At 39.3% G+C, this 22,877-nt stretch overlaps 1 protein-coding gene across 1 annotated transcript in view; it reads right to left on the bottom strand.

The window, feature by feature from the left end:
• Arhgap18 (Rho GTPase activating protein 18) overlaps positions 1 to 22,877 on the bottom strand; it is a 165,510-nt gene that overhangs the window by 18,465 nt on the left and 124,168 nt on the right. Inside the window, exons 11-12 of the mRNA XM_008827816.2 lie at positions 17,994 to 18,200; positions 15,894 to 16,034 (exon numbers count right to left, since the gene is read on the bottom strand). Coding sequence (XP_008826038.1) covers positions 15,894 to 16,034; positions 17,994 to 18,200 — 348 coding nt within the window. The remainder of the gene's footprint in view (positions 1 to 15,893; positions 16,035 to 17,993; positions 18,201 to 22,877) is intronic.

Consider the following 22,877-nt stretch of genomic DNA (forward strand, 5'->3'; position numbering starts at 1 on the left):
TCTTACCTGAGGCTAATCAACAGAAAATTCTGGAAACTCTTAAGTAAACCATCTACCTAGGGACAAACTCCACTCATCAGACAGTACAGATGCTGTTTACAGGAAAAAAAATCTTTTAAAGACCACTGAAAATATTACTAGAATGTGAGATATTCCAGAAAAACAATGCCTAAATGAAAGAATAGCCCTTCCAGGCTTAAAGTACACTGGAGGGTACCCTGTAGAAGACTGGAAAATAGATTTCACCCATATGCTCAGGTCCAAGGGCATACAATATCTTCTGATATGGGTAGACACCTTTACCAGTTGGGTAGAAGCTTTCTCTTGCAGGACAGAAAAGACCACAGTAATACTAAAAGCATTATTGAATGAAATTATTCCCAGGTTTAGATTCCCCAAGAGTCTGCAGAGTGACAATGGTCCGTCCTTCAAGGCAACAGTCACCCAGGGAGTTTCTAAGACCCGAGGATACAGTATCATCTACAAAGTGCCTGGAGGCTATAGTCCTCTGGAAAGCTGGAAAAAGTTAATTAGGCCCTTAAGAGACATCTAAGAAAACTGTCTCAAGAAACCCACCTACCATGGATGACTTTGCTTCCCCTAGCCCTGCTATGTATCAGAAATACTCCTCAGGTATTAGGCTGAAGCCCATATGAAATGCTATGTGAGCCACCCGACCATTTCTCACTAAAGATTTTCTTCCTCATAAGGAAACTGCTGCTTAGATACAAGACATCTTGGCTCTGGTTCTGTTGCAGCGAACATTACAAGTGCCTATTTGAGACCTGCACCAGAGAGATTGGCTCACCTTTGTTCAACCCTGGAGATAAGGTATGGGTCAAATCTCTCCCTCTCTGCCCCCTTCTCTAGAACCTACCTGTGAGGGACCTTACACTGATTCTAGCTCCTCCAACAGTCACCAAAGTGCCTTGAATTGAAACCTGGATCCACTGTTCTTGAGTCAAACCCTGGAGGCCAGAGGGAGAGAGACCAGAGGACAAGTCAAACAAACCAGATACCGAAGAACACTCCTGTGAGCCCATCAAGGAGTAACATTCCTCTTCAAAAGGAAAGACAAGTCTGTTTTCTCTTCTCTTGTAAACTATGCCTTGTTTTCTGATCATAATGCTAGGTAGCTTTTTGTTTCTGCCTGCCTATACCCTAGATGAAAATTCATTCCTTGTATGGGCCCAAAACTATGCAGGAGATTGTAAACAAAGTAATTCTTGGGTCTGTGGACTCCTTCCCTCTTCCAGCAGTTCTGGGCTTTCATGGTGGGTATCTCCCCTTCAAGGGGATGATTGGAATCAATTACAACAATGTATTAACCAGGCTAGAGCTAGCTCCCCGATCACAAACCAAGCTACTAGATGGGATGTCTCTCAATGGCCTATTCATTCAACTCAGGATCAGAAAGGACATGGAAAGAGGTTTTCAGGAGAGGAAACTGATAAAGCCCTATGGAAATATGTTAACCCCTTTCTGTCTGGTACACCTGGTCCCACAGAGAAAGAAAACAATCATAGGTATCAAGGTGGCCTTTTTCAAGTCTGGGACACATCTATGTGGATGACTCCAGCAAAGGGCCGTTTAAGCCAGGTGGCTCCCTTATGCTGGGAACAGCAAAACCATACTCGTTCAAATTATCCCAGTGATGTTTGATATCTAGGATGGGTCACTCCCGACTTGTGTCAGAACATTATTACCCTTAATCCATCAGACTGGTTTGCTACTGAATGGGGAGAGCGGCCAAGAATACGTTGGGCGGCCCCTAACGGTACCCAATGGCTCTGTGGCACAAACCTCTGGCCATGGCTACCCCCAGGATGGATTGGCAGATGTACTCTAGGATTTCCTCAGATGTAAGAAAGACCAATAAAACTCTAGAACATCCTCCCAATTTACCTATGTTACAGCATTGCTAGACCTGAAGTATTTTCCACTGGTACAATTTCATTTTTATCTCATCTATAGGTTTAGAGGATGTCATTTGATGTACTGAAACTTTCACTAAATATACTCAAAGGGCATTAAATGACAGAGTCCAGGGAATTTCTTTTAATTCTGAAGTTACAAGGATGAGAAAGGCAATCAAACAAAAACATATGGCTTTAAATATCCTGACAGCAGTACAGGGTGGCACCTGTGCTGTTGCTAAGGTTGGATGCTGTGTATATATTCCTGATAATTCTGCTAATGTCTCATCTGCTTTACAGGATCTAAAAAAAAAAAAAATATTCAGATCATGTCAGGCAATGCCATGCCATTTGGTGACTAGCTCTAGAAATAGATTTCTGAATCCTCATGATGGAATAGAGTTATATCTGTTATGACCCTAATAGTGATTCTACTAAACTTTTAATCTATTAATCTTTAATCTATTAACCTATTAATCTTTGGGATCTTCTACTTTAACTTCATCTCCTCTGGTTTAAAGTCAGTCCATATTCAGATAGTCCTGCAAGATTAAAATCCATCTATATGGGCCCTCTTGAATATTGTCCAAGACCCAAGAGTCCACAAGAATGGAACCCTAAAATCCCCTGACCTTAACTCCTCTTGCTTTTACTGTTTACCCACCATATCCATAACCAAGAGCCAGAGATTTTCTTCACCACTACATCTGACAGTTATACTACTGGTGCACTTTGGGGTCTTTTAGATATGCCCTCTGGAGGGGTACCCTGAATGCCATGCCTGATGGCCCTGCTCAGCTAGAAGAAGCTAGAGCAGTCTGTACCCCAATCCCCCCAACAACAGTTAGGGTTACCTCTCCAGAGTAGGGGACGATGAGAACAGGAGGTAGAAATCGCTTAGGCAGTTTAAGGAAAAATGATCCCAAAAGAAAAGTGACCAGTTCCCTTCTCAGCTAAGAGCTGGAAATTTCCTTGGACCTGCTAGTATACTAGTCCTTGCCTGAGGCAGATATGCTGGAACTATCTAATACAAAGGTGTCTCTGGTTTCACCATAAGTAGAGGCTAGGGATGCCAGAAAGGAGGTCTGGTTTCTGTTGTTTTGTTTTCCTCATCTCTGTTCCCTAAAAGAGCACTCGGTTCCTGGAAGCCATACTAAGGACATAACCAGAACCTCGAAGGACCTGGACACCTGGAATGAGAACTGATCTGACCAGCTCATCTCCCTCTCCCTTCCCCCCACTAACCCTTGACTCCCAAAGCAATGAAACACGATGGAATCCCACTCTTGGGGACCTGTTATACAGGAGCTGTCTTCTCTCTCTCTCCTAAGTTCCTTAAAATAAAATGCTCCTGTCTAAAACTTACCCTCTGTGGTCCATGATCGTCATTCTTCAAATTTGTGACACAAGAAACAAAAAGCCTCTAGCTTCAGGTGGCTTTGGTGACCATTGAGTTTCAGGGACCCCAGCGTCTCAGGCTAAGCACAACAAAGTCAGGCTCTGTTGCTCTCAAGGCCACCCAGATATTCCCATATCCTTCTTAAAATTTTGCTGTAATTTATGGGAAATTTGAGGAAAATGTAAGAACTGATTTCAATATTCAACTTCACCATTTTCCTTTTGAAGAAACTTAAAATCACTAATCCGTATTTTCCTCATTTGAGAAAAATAAGAGAACATACTCCAACTAGGCTACCTGAGTTAGTAAATGAGATATTTGTAAATGTTTAGCCTTATGCCAACACTCAGGTGAGCATTTTACATAGGGGTTTGGGAATTTAGTTTCAGTGGTCGAGTGCTAGGTAGGTAAAGTGGGAGGCCCTGGGTACGGTCCCCAGTATAAGAACAAAAATCATAGTTCCTGTCCCTCATAAGTACAGAAGTATACTATTCACTGAATTTTATTTTCTTATTCAGAGTAACACATGAAGATCTTTAGATGTCAGTCATTGTTATACTTCACTTTATAAATATGCCATGACACACTGAACTACCACCTGTATACTACTGAACTGCTTTTAAATGTGGCTGGTGTAAAGAAAATGGAAATGTAAGTCCAGTAAGGGGATTGAAGAGATGCCTCAGTGGTTAAAAATATTTGCTGTTCTTTCAGGACTGGAGTTTGGTTTCTAGCACCCACATCAGACAGTTTACAACTGCCTCTAACTCCAGCTTCAGGGTATCTGACCCCCTATTCTGGCCTCTGTGGCCACAGCACACATGTGCTCATACAAGTGCACATGTCACAAAAACACACACATACACATAAATAATTAAAAAAATAAGAATTTAGAAAAGAAAGCCCAATAAGAAGAAGCACTTTCAGCCTTTTGCAACATGTCAACAAATGTTCTTTGAAGAGCATTTTCAAATTTATATAGTCTCATTAATTATGAGTATCAAAAACCCCACAAGATTATATGGTCAAAAAAAAATCTGTGGCTTGGATAAAGACCCAACTTTCCAGGTCTGTCAGATCACCTGTTCACAGGACCACTCAGGGAAGGTGGGTTCACCTTAAGTCATGTTAAAGAGATGGGTGGAGTACCTAGTGTGTTAATGAGATAGTGAACCTTTTCTGTCCTGAATCCCAACCTCTTAGCAAACTTTTTGTGAATCAAATCATACACAGTTGTGTGTTTCTCTGTGAGCTTTGTCTGCTTTTCTGAAGAATTTAGAAAAGCAGACTCCATTTTTCTTTATACTTCTTTTTGAACCATGATTTCCTTGATGCTTTGGGATGCCCAGATGTTTGGAGTTTCTTCACTTTCTTTCTAACACTCTCTTCTTCTCTCAACCATGTGGCTACCAGTCCAACATGGGGTGTCTATGTGATCTCCATGTGGGCAAGAAACCAGCAAGGCTTTATGGCATTTTTTCCTTCTCTCCTCTCTCTCCTCTCTTCCTCAAGGCAGCTATTGAGATTTATAATCTGCCTGCTCTGATGGTCCTTCCACAAATTCTAATAAAATTGTCCTAAAGCTTCCATTTGAGTCCATTCTTAAATTCTTTTATGAATGAGACTAACGACCCTCCAAGAGAGACCTTGTTCTCCTCAGTATTGTAGAAACCACAGAGGGATTCGCAAAATTATGATAATGTAATCATTCACTAGAGGCATTTGGTCATGTGTTCCAATTCGCTTGCAATGTTTTTCCATTTTGCTTTTCACAATGGAATCTTGGTGGTATCATAGAAATAGGAAACTCAGAGATTCCAATACAGTCTTTTTTTTTAATATTTTATTATTTTTATTTTATGTGTATGCATGTATTGCCTGCATGTAGGTAAGTGCACCCATGTCATGCAGTGCTGGCGGAGGACAGAGAGGCAGTCAGATCCCCTGGAACTGGAGTTACAGACAGTTGTTAGCTGCCATGTGGGTGCTGGGATATGAACCCAGGTCTTCTGCAAGAACAGCCAGTGTTCTTAACTGCTGAGCCATCTCTCCAGCCCCCCAATACAGTCTTTATTGTCATGTGATAAGATTAATGCATTTTTATGTCAGACTAAGAAGGTAGTATCAGATCTTTCCAGTAGGATTTTGCATTTTAACAAAGTTTTACCTAATTTATTCACTGGTTTCCATTTCAGATTTTGACACTGTTTTGTATAACACCTGTTTCTAAAGGGGATTTTTTTGGACCTATTTCTGATATATTTACTGGTTTTGAAACATGAGTATTTTGGATTTCTACATTGTTTTGGTAAAGTGGACTGAGAGTTTAAGTTATATGTCTCCACCACAAGCCAGCTACGAAGTGAAGCTGATACTTTGTGATGGCTAGACCTGGGAAGCTCATATGAATTTTCAGTCCTCTAGGGCCAAATCTTACAAAAGACAAGTTGCTACCAGCAGGTAGCTGCAACAATGGGACACAAAAAGGGATAGCCTGCTGCAGTGAGAGGCTTAAGAGGTAGGCACCTCTGGTCTTAATTCCTGACATTTCTGCACTGTGAGTCCAAGATTTTTCTTTGAGATACAGTATTTCCCTCTTTAAGACTCATGTGTTCCACGCCTGCTTTTGTTCCTGCCACATCATGCCCTGGGCACCTCTGCTTTTCACTTTCCTGTTACAATGTCTGTGTCATGGACAGATTAAAGATAAAGAGCATTCTGATACCATCTCTTTCCAAGTTTTTTGTAGGTACTATTGTTCTCTTGTTCTCCAAATTATGGGTACTTGATCCAAGATTATTTATGGGAATTATAATGTGATTTTTCTAATCCAGGTACATTAATGTATAGTCTTCTTTAAAAGATTGAGAGCTATCTGGAAAGGCCATAGAGCTATAAGGTTTGCCTCTTACCTAATTTGAAAAAAATTTAATATAGACTGACAAATTATAAATAAATTTTTAAAGAGTCAGGAACATTTAAGGGGATATTAAGATTCAGCCCTTGGGAGGGCCAGGAGACCTTCCCAAATGTATATAATTTTTGGAAGTTGGCTGACTTCCCTGATATGTGGGGGCCAATATTTGCTCCAGAGGTTTTATGGATGGCAGGTACTGCACAGGCAGGATAAGATTAACCAGGCAATATGCAGAAAGAATCTATTAAGGTCACAGGGCTTTAGAGAGTCACATCAGTAGAGCAAATATTCTGAACAAAAGAGTCATTCATAAAGGAGACAATACAGGTATCCAAGCTCATGACAATGATAAAAAGACTGTGATTAGTCAATAGGTGTTACCTATTCTTGTGGTTGCTCATGGGAAATGGATAAGAGGATCTCCAGAGGAGGATTTAGAGGGGGAGACAAAGATTTGGGAAGCCTTCCAAAATATCTTCTTTTGTCTTACAATGGGTCATATTTGTCATCTCAGGATATATTACTACTCATTGGGCTCTCCTTAACCACAAACGTTAAGAAATAAATACTGATGTTTTTCTGTACTCAGGCCTGGCTTGAATATAAACTGGAGGACAAAAATCAGCCTCTAATGGGAAACAACAGAAGGAAGGGTACTTATTAAGTCTTTTAGACTGTCTACCTCCATGTATAGATACAAGATAACTAATTGTGTGTAAAAGGTTTTATACATTTATATCAACTATATCCAGGTTTGATACTGGTAAAGGCAGATACTTCTGTCAACTTGATCCTACTTGATCATGGAAGTTCATTGCCACATACCCTTGACTTCATAAAGTTTAGATAGAAATATCAAGTGATTCCTTAAAATCAAATGTTCTATTTCTTGTCAATCAGCATTCCCAATGCAAGACACAGGATATTAGAAGACTCACCAAGACAAATGTATACAGGTTTTATAAGGAAGTCAGATTCTTTCAGTCTTGCCAATAGTCACTGGACTAAACAATTCTATCCATTGTAAATCACTGAGTTAAGTGTGTAAATTATATTGATAAATTATCATGTGTGTTTGAGCTCACTAAGAAGCTGGCTCTGGAGATGACATTGCCTCCCACTTCAGCTTCAAGCATGTTTATCTCAAAATGTACTCCAATAATCTTTTCCTGGGTCATGCTGACCCCCTGAGACTGAGTTGAAGAAAAAGGAAAATAATGAAACAGCTGCATGTACAAAAGTACTTTATGTAAGTAAAGGCATTGTGCCCTTGAGAACAGCTAACGGACAAACTAACCTTAACAGAGGTTATTATTATTTATCTCATGATATAAATATGCCTATAGGAAAAAACAACTAATAGGATTCTCTATTTTGTCACAGCAATAAGGAAAGCAATGGATACAGACTAAAGCAACTATGTAATAGATACCAAGATCTGCTAAATACTTAAAGAACCAACAATGTAGATCAAGGGAAAACAAAGATTGCTTGCTTACAGTTCATGGAAAGATAGAGAGGATCCTCTGCCTATAAAATCCTCAGTAAGTTCAGTATTACAGTTTTCCTTAGTTATTTCTGCTGGATGTTATAAACATCAATTTTATGTACCTGCTATTTCTCTCTATCTGCTACTTACACTCATCCAAAATGTAAAGCATGATTTTGGTAGACCACCCTCTGAATCATACAAAGCAAAAGGATTCTTGACTATTTTGTTTTCTATCAGCTTTACCTGGGAAATTACAAAGTTCTGATTATTGCATTATCTTATTTGTGTAATTTGGACTCGAGGTTCTTTTAATAATAATAAAATAATTCTGTAAAACATCCTCTTCTGAGTCAAGTAACTGCCATCTTCATGACTTCAGCTATGCCTACTTGCAAGACACCATCATAATTTGGCTTACTGAGTATCATGTTCCTATATAAAAGGAGGGGTAATAAGGGTCATCAAACTTTCACTTGAGAATCCAGCCACTCTTCCTACCTAGCTGTATGTAATTCTGTCCTAATTACATGTCACCTCCTGGTTGTGGGGTGGACTAAAAGTATATAACCTGATGAAGGTTAGAGAGAATGTGCTTGAGTGAATATCCATGCTGGATGAAGATTTTCCAATGCAGCTGCTTTCAGGTCACAAATGAACCTGTCAATACCCATGCTCTGTAAGTAAGTTCAAGAAACTTATTGGTTTCCCAAGGTGAAATTTAATGTAATCAAACATTGGTTTGACATTAGAACCTTAGAAATAGGGTAAATACTTCCTGGAAAAAATTCCTTACACCAGATGATAAATTAATTCATTAATGTATTATGTCTCATGATATTAAGAAAGGAAATGAGCAGGTGAAAGGTGCTAGGAGGATATGGAAATGGAGACAGTTTATTAAGAAGGATTTATGTTTGAAGATTAAGATGGCTGGGTGTATCCAGAATAGAAAAGAAAACAAGAAAGTTTATGAAAGTGATGAAGGTATACATGGGTGTGTCAAAGTATATGAAAGATGAGACTTAGACATGATATACAGATAATCCTAAAATCTCTAAGGCCTAAGTTCAGTCAACTGGCTTAAGGAAAAAATACATGCAATCAAAGTTTATTTAAGAGTGCTTTTTGTTCAAGTTTTATTTATATATCATAGAGTAACTAAAAGTAACAGACTGGTATAACTAAGTGCCTTGGGTATAACCATACTTGGAAGGCTGTACTAATACAGTCAGAGAGACTAAAGGGAAAATTTTTTCCCCTTAGTCTTCAAGGCCAACTAAATCCCAAAGAACTATGGGACATCTCTCAAAATGTCTTCTTCAGGGAGGTCATGGAAACCCCACTAGATGGACTCAAACCAGGGTCCAGTCTACAAAGAGGAGGGTCAACACAGAGAAGTTTTCTCAATGTTTCCAAGTGAAGTCATGGTCAAGTAAGGCCTTTGACTCATCCTCATATAGCGGTAACAACTGGTAAAAGGAATGCCAAAGGAGTCAGAGGCTCCTCCCAAGTCCAAGTGACCCCTGAGAACCAGATCCTCAACTGACCTTGATAATAAAAACAAACTGGTTAATGTGAGTCAATTTCATGGTCTTAAACACCCAATAGGAAAGAATAAACAAAGACTAAAATAATTGGTATATTTCTTTAAGGGTTCCTTGTCTAGAAGCAATTTGGGAGGGAACTCACACTATTATTCCACCCTCTCCAACAGCTATCAAAGGGCCAGAAAGCAAATTCTGAGTTTATCACTCTTGAGTCCAGTCTTGGTAGACAAAAGAACTAGGAAGAACCAATAAATGAATGCTCTTGAGAGCCCTCATCTAGAAATCCTAATGAACTTTGAATTGGACATTTTTAAATACCCCCTGTTAAAAGGGAACATTAGATTAGGAAGGGTTAAAAGGGTGAGGAATGGGAAGAGGAGGGAATATGGTGAAGGATAAGTAACATTAAAAGACTTTAGAAAAGACCACTAGAGAAGCTTCTTATAGTATATCCATAAACACCATAAAAAGAGATAAAAAGGACCTATCCTATAACAGGGGGATATGTTCCTTTCTAGTCATCATAACTTAATAAAAAAAAAAAAAGAAAAAGAAAAACTCAATGCCAAGAATGGACTCCCTCTCTAGACACAACCTGAGGCTTATCAGGTCACAGGACATAGGAGAGAATCTAATACTTATTTTCTACTAAATTGTTATCATATTAAACTGACTCTTAATGACTTATTGTTAGACCCATAGATTAATACATCTCTTAACACTCACCAGAGAAGTTTCCTTATGAAACAGATGATGATTAACATAGAAACCCACAACTGGCCAGTGTGCAGAGAACAAGAGGCTTTAAAGTACTTATCACTGAATAGGACACCTATATCACACTTTCTGCCTCCCTAGGCTCAGGGATCATTGTGAAAGAGGGGGCAAAAAGACTGTAAGAGTCAGAGGTGGTAGATGACCACAAGAAAACATAGTTTTCCAGACAGCTGATCATTTACTCATATGAACTCACAGCAATGGTGAAAGCATGCACAAGTCCCATGTAAGCTCAGACTAGAAAACATCCCACCACAGATATGAGGAAGTGGGTAAGAAGCTCTAACACTAAGGAAATTGTGGCAACAGATGGCTGTTGGGAGGGGCAGAGACAGTCTCTTTCAAGTATGGGAATCTTGGTAGGTTAATCAGGCTCCAGTGGATAGACCCACACTGAAGGACATTTGAGGACACAAATTAGAGTCTATAGGCTATAGTATATACATTTTGTGTGTGTGTGTGTGTGTGTGTGTGTGTGTGTGTGTGTGTATGAGTGTGTGGTTTTTTTTTTTTTGGTCTGTGGACTTTAGTTTGGCAGAGGGGTGCCTGTTTTTACTCACAGGGGCAGAGGGAGAGGGTGTTGTGGGTGTTGTGTGTGGGTGTGGCGGTGTGTGGTGTGGTGTTTATTGGTGTTTGGTTTTTTTTTTTTTGGTCTATGGACATTAGCTTGGCATAGTGGTGCATGCCTTTAATCTCAGAGGCAGAGGCAGATGGATCTCTGTGAGTTCAATGCCAGTCTGGTCTACATAGTGAGTTCCAGGACAACTGGGGCTACAAGGAGGCCATCTCAAAAAGACCAAATATATATGTACATTAAGTTGGGCAGGGGGCAATAAAGGGAGGTGCAGGTGGAGAGGGGGATTGAAATGTCATCAAATTATATTTTAGGAAATTGCAAAAATTCAATTTTAAAAATTACAATTAAAAAATACCCTTTTCTTATTTCTGTTTCCCTAACTAGAACTGGTAGTGCTAACTACTCTTGCCTTTACTTTTCCCTCACATCCCCTCCCTGGCACCAGTCAACTGACTTCCCTTTCTCCCTATAGTCAAGAATTATGCACTTTTTAAGGTCTTTTAGATAGACCTACTGAAGGGGTACCCCAGTTGCCAGACCTGATGTCCCTATTCAGCATGGAAGGAGCCAGAGTGGTTATTGTCCCAAATCTCACTGGCAATTAGGGTAACCTCCTCAGAGGGTGACATGATAATAGGAGATAGAAATTACCTAGGCAATTTGGTGTAAAAAGACCCCCCCCAAAAAAGTAACCTGTTGCATTCTTGGCTAAAAGCCAAAATGTCCTTGGGCCTCTTGGCAGCCTACTCTATCAAAGTCTGGAAATTCCAAAAGTATTTCAGGGTTCGGATCTGAATCTAAAAGATTTTATAGCTAACTCTTCAGAGGGGGGAATGTTAGAGTATCAAAAAGTCTTGTAAGATTAACTGACCCCCCTCCAAAAAAAAATCTGTGGCCTGAATAAAGACCCAACTTTCCAGTTCTGCCAGATCACCTGTTCACAGGACCACCCCTAGATAGGTAGGTTTACCTTAAGTCATATTAAAGGGATGGGTAGAACACCTCGTGCATTAATGAGATGGTAAGCTTTGCCCACCCTGGATCCCACCTCTTAGCTCAGTTCTTGTGGATCAAGTAACACGGAGTTGTGTGGCTCTCTGTAAGTTTTTGCTAGCTTTTCTGAAATCTTTAGAATTCTTCAGAAAAGCAAATCTCTTTTTTCCTGTATACCACGATTTCCTCAATGCTTTGGGCTGATCCAACATTTTGGGTTTCTTTACTCTGTCTCTAAAACTCCCTTCTCCCTGCCATCCGGTGTCTTTCTGACCTCCATGCAGGCTCTAAACCAGCATGGATGGCTTTGTGGCTCTTTTCCTGCTCCACTCCATTCTTCCCCTCAAGGCAGCTGCTGAGATCTATGGCTTGCCTGTCCTGGGGATTTTTCCTTAAATTCTAATAAAACTGTCCTAAAGCTTCCATTTGAGTCCATTCTTAAATTTTTTAAAAAATTATTAGTTTTATTTTATGTGTGTAAGTGTATTGCCTGTATGTGTATAAGTGCAGCTGTGTTGTGCAGTGCTCACAAAGGTCAGAAGAGGGTGTAGGATCCTTTGGAACTGGAATTATAGACAGTTGTTAGCCACCATGTGTGTTCTGGGGGCTGAACCCGGATCCTCTACAACAGCAGCCAGTGCCCTTAACCTGAGCATCTCTCTAGCCCATTCTTAATTTCTTTTACAAATGAGAATAAGGACCCTCTAGGGTGGGACCTTATTCTTTCCTATGTCAATGATATTACCTAGTGTCTCCTAAGAAGACTCACTGCACTCATTCCCCAAGCTTCCCTTTACCTACCAGCAGAAGGACTGTCATAAAATACAAATAAAATTGAGTAACTCCTGGAGCCTCAACCTTTGAGCACTTACCACTGATAAACAGAGGGAAAGCCTTACTCTACCTTGAGCCCCATTCCTGCTTTCCCACTGGGCCTGCTTTCTATGTACCTCTCTGGCTAGTCATTGTGACCTGATTTTCTCTCTGAACATTTTCAAACATCCAACCTTAGATGTCTAACAGACTTCTCACACTCAACAGGCCCCAATTTGAAATCATGATCTTTCCTATCAATTCTCTTTCTGTTAGAGTAGCAAAAAACCCCACATGATAAACTGGTCAACACTATAAAATCTCTATCTGTTGGAAGACACACCTTTCCATTTTCACTGGTTAATCACTGGTCATAGGACCATCCATATAAAGGCAAGTTCATCTTACGGCATGGTAAATAATGGGCAGAATACCTAGTATATTAATGAGGTAGTGGATTATTCTTCTTAAACTCTTTATTTTACTTAAAGAATATAAGCACTATAGGGAGTAGTGTCCACTTTTCCCGCATGGATTCTGTCTCCTAGTGCAGTGCTTCTGAATCTGGCCACAGACATGTAGCTCTCTGTAAGTCTGTCTGATTTTCTGAATTCTTTAGAAAAGCCTAATCTCTCCTTTTCTTCTTCATATCCCTTTGCGAAGTGTGCTTTCTCTAATGCCTTGGGCTGCCCCAGCACTTTGTATTTCTTTGCTTTCCTCTAAAGCCTCTGTCTCCCAGGCATGCGGCTGCCAGTCAACCATGATCTGTCCTCCATGCAGGCTCTAAACCTGCATGGCTTCATGGCTTTTTTTCCTTCTCCCCTCCATTCTCATCCTCAAGACAGCTCCTGAGATTTCCAGCTTGCTGCCCTGAGGACTTTTCTTTAAATTCCCTAATAAAATTGTTCTAAAGCTTCTGTTTGCCATTCTTAAATTATTTTATGAATGAGACGAAGAACCCTCTAGAGGATGCATTCTCCCCTATATCATTTCCAAATTCTTAGATGAAAAACCTTGGGCTGTTTTTTCACTTTTTCTTTCACTCTTTTACAATTCACATTATTTGCCAGCAAGAAATTCCAATGGCTACTTTTGAAATATTCAGAACCCAACTTCTCCTCCACATTCCACACTGAACCCTTGGTCTGAGTTACTGCCATCTCTCACCTTGATTATAAAGACCTCTCGGTTTCCCTTTTAATATCTTTGTGCCCCACTCATCTAAAACATTATAGATTTTTTATGTCATTTCTCAAAACCTTGCAATGACCTCATTTTACTTGGGTTAAATTCAAATTCCTAAGGGTGTCTCCAAAGCCCTATGTGATCTGCTCCCACTGCCCCTCTGACCTCATATCACACAACCCTCTAGGATGGCTGGCGTCATTCCAGCATATTCCACCTTGCTAGTGTTCAAACACCCCAACCAAGCACTAGCCTTACAGCTTTGCAAGAACCCATGCCCTCTGCCTTAAATGAGCTCCCTGAGATGGACACACAGCTCAACCTTCTTTCATATCTAATGCAATCAATAATATCCAAACTAGATAAGTGAAAATGGTAAATGGCTCCTTTCCAAATTTTTCCTTTTCTACTTTTTAAAAATAAATTATTTTTAAAACAGCCACATAGCAAAACACTATGTAATTTACTTTTATTTTACTTAAAGAATTTAAGCGCTATAGGGGTAGTGTCTATCCCATTTATGTTTTTCAAATGTCTATAAACAATACCTAAATGCAGTAGGCTTCCTGGAGTAACTGTTTAACAAATGAATTAAACACTCCAGGCAGTATCCAGCCCCCATTATTTGGGGCTGAGTATTCAAATTATTTGGGAGAAGAATCTAGGAAGTAAAGGAACAAGATAAAAGGAAATAGGATGGGGATGCAGTGTGGGGTGGCTCCTGTTAGTAGGATACCTGCTGGAAAGGGACAGGATGCCCTTACTATTTGTCATAAGATATAACCAACACTTTTATTTTCAATCTTTTAGTCTATCAGCTCTAAAAACTGACAGATGCTTTTGTAAAAAAGTATACATATGCATTTGAACTTTTATATCAGCTTGGAAAATAAATTCTGAAAACTGAATAAACATTTTCAACCAGAAGGATAGGCCAAACTGGACCCTCCTGGTGGGCTGCGACACCAGGGGACTTCCTCTGCAGATTGCACCTCTTACTTATGATGCCTACTTGCTTTTCACGTTTAAGTTTGACACTTGAGCAAGCTTTCTGATTCTGCTTCTGGTTTCCAAGTCTACAGTAGAATTCCATCGCACTGAGTTTGGGGTGGGAGCGCACACATCCAGCTCAGACCCTCTTTGAATACCTAACACGGAATTGAGGCTTGGTATCTGGGATACAGTAGCATTCTGATAAATAAATAACTAAATTTTGTAGAAAAATACAGGGCTGTGAGTTCACTTAATATAAACAGACAGAATTAAAGAACAGAACCCAGTCCCTTCTTTATAGTTGTCTTTAAGTTAGCAGAATGTTCTTTAGTTAAAGAAAAATAGTGTTTAAGATCCTTTCTAATCCTAGGATAAAACTAAGCTCTCAAAAAAATAAGCATTTATAAATTTTCTTTATTATATTTTAGATAGTTAAAATTGATTTTAAAAAACTTTCACGGTGCTAAGAAAGTGTTATTTTAAGAGTAAGAGCTTAAAATAAATTTGGGAGAAAATATTTTAAGATTACTTTGGGGGATCCTCAAGCAGGCCAAATCAGAAAAATTGGACAAAGGTTGATAAACTGCACTTTCACGGTTTTCCACAAGATGTCAGCATGTAACTGAGCAACTTCAGTCTTAGTGTGAGGGGTGTATTCACTTAAGTAGAACAATAGAAACCCTTCATTTTGAGATCTGCTAGAGCTTTGGCAACTCAATTCATAAATGTAATTTCATACATATTTTATTATGATAAACACAATTCTTAATTTATTCTTACGGTAGTTTGTAAATACTAGTCTATACATATATGTGTGTGTATGTGTATATTCGTTAAAATATTAAAATTTCTTTACAACATAACTGAACATTCTGAACAAATGAAAAACCTTTAAACACTTATTGAGTTCTAGGATTGATCTTCAGTCCAACAAAATCACTAATTTGGTTACGTATCTGGATGAGTTTCATGTTTCCTCATTTTATGGATGAAAAAAAGATTAGTGGTTCCTGCAGGAGAATTTTTATTTATGCATTATACAAGCAGTGGTATCTAGACACACACACATACACAGGGGGAGATAGTCTTTCTTGGCTATTTCTTTGTTCTCTATCACTAAAGCACATGGTGAGTCCCATAACTGACCAAATTTCAATATGATCATTATTAATGCAGTAACTGAAATCTTTCCCTTACATGATTAACCAAGGCCATCTAACCAGTAGAAAGCCATCCAATGAACAGAATCAAATCACAGTAAATATGTCTTAAAGATTTTCTTACATCACTTGCAGTCTTATCTTGCTTCTCATATTTTTCTCGGTCATAAGCCATTTTCTTCAGCAATTTCTTCATGGCTTTCTTATCCTTTCTTTGATTTTCAGTATTATGCTTCCTCACTTGGTTTACAATAAACTTTGGAATCTACAGAAAAAAGAAATTCAGTTTTAGGGAGAGAAAGATAAGGTATCATTTTAAACTAAATAAATATCCTTTTTTTTTTTCTTTTTGTAATTAAGGAAGAATAAAGGTTCTGTCTGTTTCTTAAGAGGAAGTCATTTAAATAAGTGGTCATTAACTCCATGAAAAGAAAATGCATAGTGTATTCACTTGGGCCATGCACAGAGCATTCACATGGTGTGATTTACCACCCATTATGCAAGGCTCCAAAAGGGGGCTTTATGAAGTTCAAGGACATACTGGCCTCTTCCATGATTGGATGTCAACTCTGGAGGCTCCCTGAGGAGAGCCTTAGTGGAGGCCACCACCTCTTCAGTTTGTCCCTTTAGCAACCACAACCCTATAGCTCTGATAGCTAACCTACAGACTCCTTCTAATAGGCCAGATGGCCTTCACTGCCAGAGAGGAAAGAAGCTCACCCATAAACAAAAGCCAAAGACCAGGTAGTGATACTTGAGGAAAAATCTTTCCTTACAAAACAAATTAAGAACAAAATATTTTAAGTCATTAAAACATAGCTATGAAATAATGTCGCACTTGCAAGAGGAAGACTTGATAACTGCACATTGATTTAAACGTATTTTAAATAACTTGCATCACTTGCTTTGATATAACACAAAAAGACTTCCAAATCTAGAGAGCATCACTTTGTCTTCTTAAAAAATCCTAGGGGAGACTCAAATAAAGTATTGAAATATTAAATATTGTAATTTTGCTTGGAATTTCTTTAGTTCATTTTTCTACCTACCTCAAAAAGGCCTCTTTCTCTGAAAAATTATAAATTTCACTGGAAATGAGACTGTAACCAATTAAGCCTCTTATCTCTCCCCATGCTGAATATCTGACAAAACTCAATCTCAAAAAATGGGTAAAGCAAGAGACCGTTTGCAAGACCTTCTTAGCAGTTGGGCACAGAATGTGTATGTCCCTTTAAATAACAGTTCTGTAAAAAACAAGAGTGATCTGAAGCAGAGGCAGCCTGGGTTTCTAAAAAGACAACAGGCCTGAATACTAAGCAAAGGGGAAGTGGGCAGACAAGCTCAGTAAGAAGTACTTCTTACAAGGCGTGTTTTCTTGGCCTGATTTCAAGATTTTAAAATAGAAACTCACAAGGTCCTCCTTACTTCTGTGAATCAAACCCCAATAATATTCCTGCACTCAAAAATTTTAAATGTAATTTTCTGTTCTTTTTTTTTTTTGAGACAGAGTCTCCCTGTAGCCCTAACAGTCCAGGAGCTCGCTACGTAGACCAGGCTGGCCTCGATCTCACATAGATCCTCCTGCCTCTGTCTCCCAAGTGCTGGGAATAAACGCATTTGCTCCCAGGCCCAGCTAAATGTAATTTTATAAGACTGGTAGCCAAAATGCAATATATCATTAAGCCATTAAGAAAAGAAAGCACATTACTTTTTAATATCAACTTTATGAAGTTATTTTCAAGATTATTATGAACAATTATGCTAGGAAGTTATATGCATTATTGCAGTTTAAAAACAAATACCACATGCTTTTTCTTCTATGAGGAACCTAGATTTAAAATTCTGTGTGTGTGTGTGTGTGTGTGTGTGTGTGTGTGTAGGCACATGTGTGCCACAGCACTCATGTGGAGGTCAGAGGACAATCCTGTAGAATTGGTTCTTTCCCCCCTTTACATAGGTTCCAGGGAGGAAACTCCTCAGGGTCATCAGGATCAATCATGACTGGAGGGAAAAAAAAGTAGAAGAGAAAGAGAGGGTAATGGAGTACTGGGGGTGGGGGAGGAAGAAAACCAGAGACCTAGGGGAGGGTGTGCAGAGGGGCACTGAGTGGAGGGAAGCAACAATTGGGAAAAAAGTACAAGGACACATAGGTATGAAGCTGTCACTCTGAAACCCATTACTTTGCACACTAACCTGAAAAATTAACCTAAAAACAAAGACTTACCGTCCAGAGAAGCTGCTGATACTTAATCAGTAAGTGCATGGTATTTGCTGTCCCAGCTGCCATCACAAATTCTTGCTGTTCTGTGGACTTCAAACCCAGCCCATGGCACATGAAGAGATTTGGGGCCATGACCATTGCAACATTCACGACTGTCATTTTATTTTTCTCTTTATTATCTATGACTCTTTGGAGGAATTCGAGCAATGCCTGAAACAAAAACGACCAAGATTTCCATTATATAGGGAGACAAGAGCTGAAAGTACTGCTGCATATGGGATTTTTATCATTTAAAAAAATAAGAGCAAGCCAGGTGTGATGGCACACCTTCCATCCCAGCACACGGGAGGCAGAGACAGGCAGATCTCTATGAGACCAGCCTGGTCTACACAGTTCCAGGCAAGCTGTGGCTACAGTGAGACCCTATCCAAAAAGACTAAAAATGAATGAATGAATGAATGAATGAGTACACAAGTAAATAAATAAATAAATGCATAATGGCTGATGAGATGGTTCAGCACTTGCCTCCAAGCTTGACAACCTGTGTTCAATCAGAGGAACTTACATGGTAGAAAAACAGAACTGACTCCTAAAAGATGTCCTTTGACTTTCACATGTGCCATTGCACATACACACACACACAAAATAATAATAATAATAATAATAATAATAATAATAATAATAATAGTAATAATAATACATAAAATAAGGTCACTGGTTGCTGTTCCAGGGGATCTAGGTTTAGTTCCCAGAACCCACATGATGACTAACAACTCATTGTAATTCCAGTTTCAGGGGATCTGAGGCCCCATTCTTGCCTCTGTGAGTACTGCATCCATGGATGCACTTACATACATGCAGGCAAAATATACTCATACACATAAGATAAAAATAAGTAAATAATGAAACAAACAAACAAACAAAAATCAGTTGTCAGGACCAGGGAAGATAGCTCAGGTGGTAAAGTGCCTACTGTACAAGCATGAGGACCCAAGTTCCATTCCTAGCATCCTAGCATCCAAAAAGTTGTGTGAGATAGTGTGTTCTTATAATCTCAATGCTGGGGAGGTACAGACAGGCTTACTTGCCACATTGACTCTGGCCTCCACATGCACACATATACACATGCATATGCATATACATACACACGAAGTCAATTATGCAAAGCACAATCAGCTATCTAGATCCAGCAGGCCTTATCAGCAAAGCTCCTCCCTTAGGTTGGTGACACTTGCTTTGACCCAGGGCCATGGCAATGGGCATTGAGGCATAGAGTACGGCTGAGGTGGCAGAGAGAAGAGTGGGCAGTGCCAGTCCTCTAAGCCCACAGGAGCCTCCGAGCACTGAAAAGCAGTTTAAATATATAACCATTCACATGGTTCAGGAAAATGCTGTTCTTTTATCACTAGGAATTAGAAGAGAAAAGAAAGAAAGAAAAAAAGAATATACTTGACAGGCTCATTCAACTCAGCCATTTGCATTAAGGGACTGGACAGCAGGTGGGCATGGAACCTGAACAAAATGAAGACTGCAATGGAAAAGGAGGGGCTACCAAGAAACATCAGAGAGACTTTTGACAAAGTGAGGGAATGAACGAAAGGGGACTTGACAGGAGAACAGGCCAGGTCTTGTTTAGCTTCACGCCCGCACTTCCACCTCTATCCTACACTCTCCTCTGAGCTGTCCGCCCAAACCACCGTCAGCTTAGGGCAGCCCTCTCTGGAAAGGCTTAAAGCTTTAGGTGTTTCTTTTGTCTTTTTGTCTAAATGAAGAATAACAATAACTGCAGAGGTGCTGGATGCTCTCCATGGGTGAGATGGTATATTAAGCACATGTTACAATGTTCCATTTAATCCTTACTAGAGACTGACAGTGTAGCCATTTCCAGCTTACACAGATGAGCAAATGATGTTTTAGAGAGCATTAACTAACTTACTAGAGGGCACACAACCAATAAGTGCAGGAAAGGAATTTAATTGCAGATCTACATGGCTTTTGTTTCTGAACTCAGTAAATACTAAAAGAATTATGTTTCATTATTTAGCCTAAAAACCCTACCTTAAAAACTCAAAACAGTCTAGACTAAAATGAAAAAAAAGTGAAGCAGAGCAAAACCTGCTTTTTACAAAATTTCAGGACAGAACCAAAACCAAAACAAACACAAAACAAAAAAGCCAAAAGCAAAACCCATCCCATCCTCTAATGCTGACAGATTGATCTTTTATCAAGTTTAGTTGCAATATAGACCTCAGAAATTTGAAACAAACTAAAGACAAAGCCTTAATATCTAACAGCAAAATTTATGTACCTAATATCTGGTACAGTGCTCAGAAAGCTAAATTGTAATCCAAGCATCCTGTTATATTGAAACAACATGTTCACAAATGAGCACAAAAGATTAATTGAAGTTTGGAAAAAATACTTAATTTTGTTCCACAGAGACCAGAATGGTTGTTCAGGGACCAGTGTTTCTCTTGCTTTATGAGCATAAATTACAAAGATCAGATAATTACTTTAATTGTGGCGTGCATATGCAATAAGATTGTTCAAAATATGACTGTAGGAATTCTAGAAAGAAGCAGGGAGAGGAAAGAGAAAGAAAGGGAGAAGAGAGAGAGAGGATAGGAAATTAATAAGATGTGAACTTGGCCCTTGATGAAAAAGCTACAGTGTTTTCATTTGTACTATAAGAACTGTCCTTTTCTAAGCAGGTATCAACCATACAACCATCAACTTTGTGTGAGAGGACACACTTTTGCAAATCCATGCCTGAGGACCAGCACAGTAATGACTATGGATGGGCATAGGGTATATATTTTTTTATCTCTTTACATTTCTTTTCATCTGTAAAATGGGAACACTACTCTCTTGGCCTTCAAGAGTTGAGACAACAGCCAGGTATGGAGGCACATATGTTTAATCCCAGCCCTCACTCGGGAGGCAGAGGCAGATGGATTTCTGTGAGATCAAGGCCAGTCTTGTTTATATAGTGAGTTCCAGGCTAACTAGGGCTACAGGGAGACCCTGTCTCAAAAAAAGACCAAAAATAAAAAAAATAAAAGAATTGAGACAATATACATAACAAAGTTTTCAAAATTATATTATAAAATGGGCTGAGCAGTTGAGTGCATTTGTTACTCTTGCAGAGGCAGATTACAACTGCCTGTAACTCCAGCTCCAAAGGATCCAATACCCTCCTCTGGCCTCTGTGAGCTTTTGTACCCACATTCAAACACACACATACATATAAATAAGAATAAAATAGATATTTTTAAGAAAAGAAAACAAAGTGGCGGGAGAGATGGCTCAACAATTAAGAGAGCATACTGTCTTTACAGAGGACTGGAGTTTGGTTCCCAGCACCCACATCAGGTGGTTCACAACCACCTGTAACTCCAGCTCCAGGGGTTCTAATGCTCTCTTTTTACGTTAATGAGCACCTGCACTCAATGAGCACATACCCACGTACAGATGCACACGCACAGACATAATTTTTTTAAAAATCCTTTCTTTAAAGTTAAAACTATAAGTGGAAACGTGGCGATTGTATCAACATGAATCCTTTCTTGATATCTAAAAACCAGTCTTCTCTATTCCTCCAAGTCAAAAGTAAGGTATGTTCTTTGATCCTAATGCATGATCCTCCAAGGGAAAAAGCAATTTTGGTGAAGCACTTGTCAAAGACATCTATCACTTTAAATTTTCACCAAAATAGAGTGTTCAACTTTGACCTCTAGAAGACCCTTAGGTTCGCCACAGGAGAACTGTGCATGAGTCACACCAAGCTCTGCTCCTTCAGAGAGCACCAGAAGGATGGTGCAAGGATTGGATTAGCTTCGAGACCTTCACAGTGAGCTTCCCAAAGTTACACTACATTGGAGTTTCCCCTTCTCTTTTATGTAACTAAATTTATAGTTTGTTGCATATGTTTTAACAATGCTTCTATTAATAAAACTCTTTTCTGTTCCGATTTGTTTTGCATTTTTGAGACAGGGTCTCAGTACATAGCCCTGGCTAACTTGGAGTTCACTATGTGTACCAGGCTGGCCTCAAACTCATTGAGATTTACATGCCTCTGCTTCCTGAGAGCTAGGGTTAAAGGAGTGGGGTTAAAGGTGTGTGCCACCATGCCCAGCCATATCAACATAATTCCTGTTTGAAACTTCCATCAAAGTCAGCTAATTATATAAATAAGTACAATTACTAGTTTGCATCTCTTAGAGTTTACTCAAAAGCATTTTCACATTTAATTATAAAATTACACTTGCAGAAAATTCACATAAACATTTTTAACTATCCCTAAATTAAATATATAAAAAAGAGAATTGTAAAGTGAATGTGCCTGTGACTTTGAAGGCCAAGTCCAAAGAATTCTAGACAGCCTTGTCCACTAGCACCCACAATGGAATGCTTCCTCCAACAACTGTTTGTGTGAGGTGTTGGTCTATTTTAACTCATGAGTCTTTCAGTTCCCCCTTTTCGCTCTTCATTCACAGGCCTGTCACGAAAACTAGCACTTCTGTATAAGAAAAGGATGTTCCTTCCCTTTCTGGGTATTGGAAACTGTGTCCAGGGGGTAGCTGTCTCTACTTTATTGCAGGCCAATTTCAACCACCATCTCCACACTCCTACACAGCCACCTTGCTCAAGCTGTATTGGAATCAAAGCATCCCTACGGTTGGCCTTGCTCAAAATCAAACCCAGAGCTACCTCTTGAGTTATGCACTGACAATCAGTGAAATGAAAAATCTGTCCCTGATTTAAGAGAGTAATGCTTCCTAAGTTCTCTAGCAGTGGACGTACTATTTTGTTTCCAGTAATGTTCAGAAGATGCTTCATCAACAAAGGTTGAGTAGTACATTTATTCTGTGGCTGTAAAGAGACATC

Source organism: Nannospalax galili, unplaced genomic scaffold (assembly GCF_000622305.1).
Source record: "Nannospalax galili isolate Female #2095 unplaced genomic scaffold, S.galili_v1.0 scaffold53, whole genome shotgun sequence".
Taxonomy (NCBI): Eukaryota; Metazoa; Chordata; class Mammalia; order Rodentia; family Spalacidae; genus Nannospalax; species Nannospalax galili.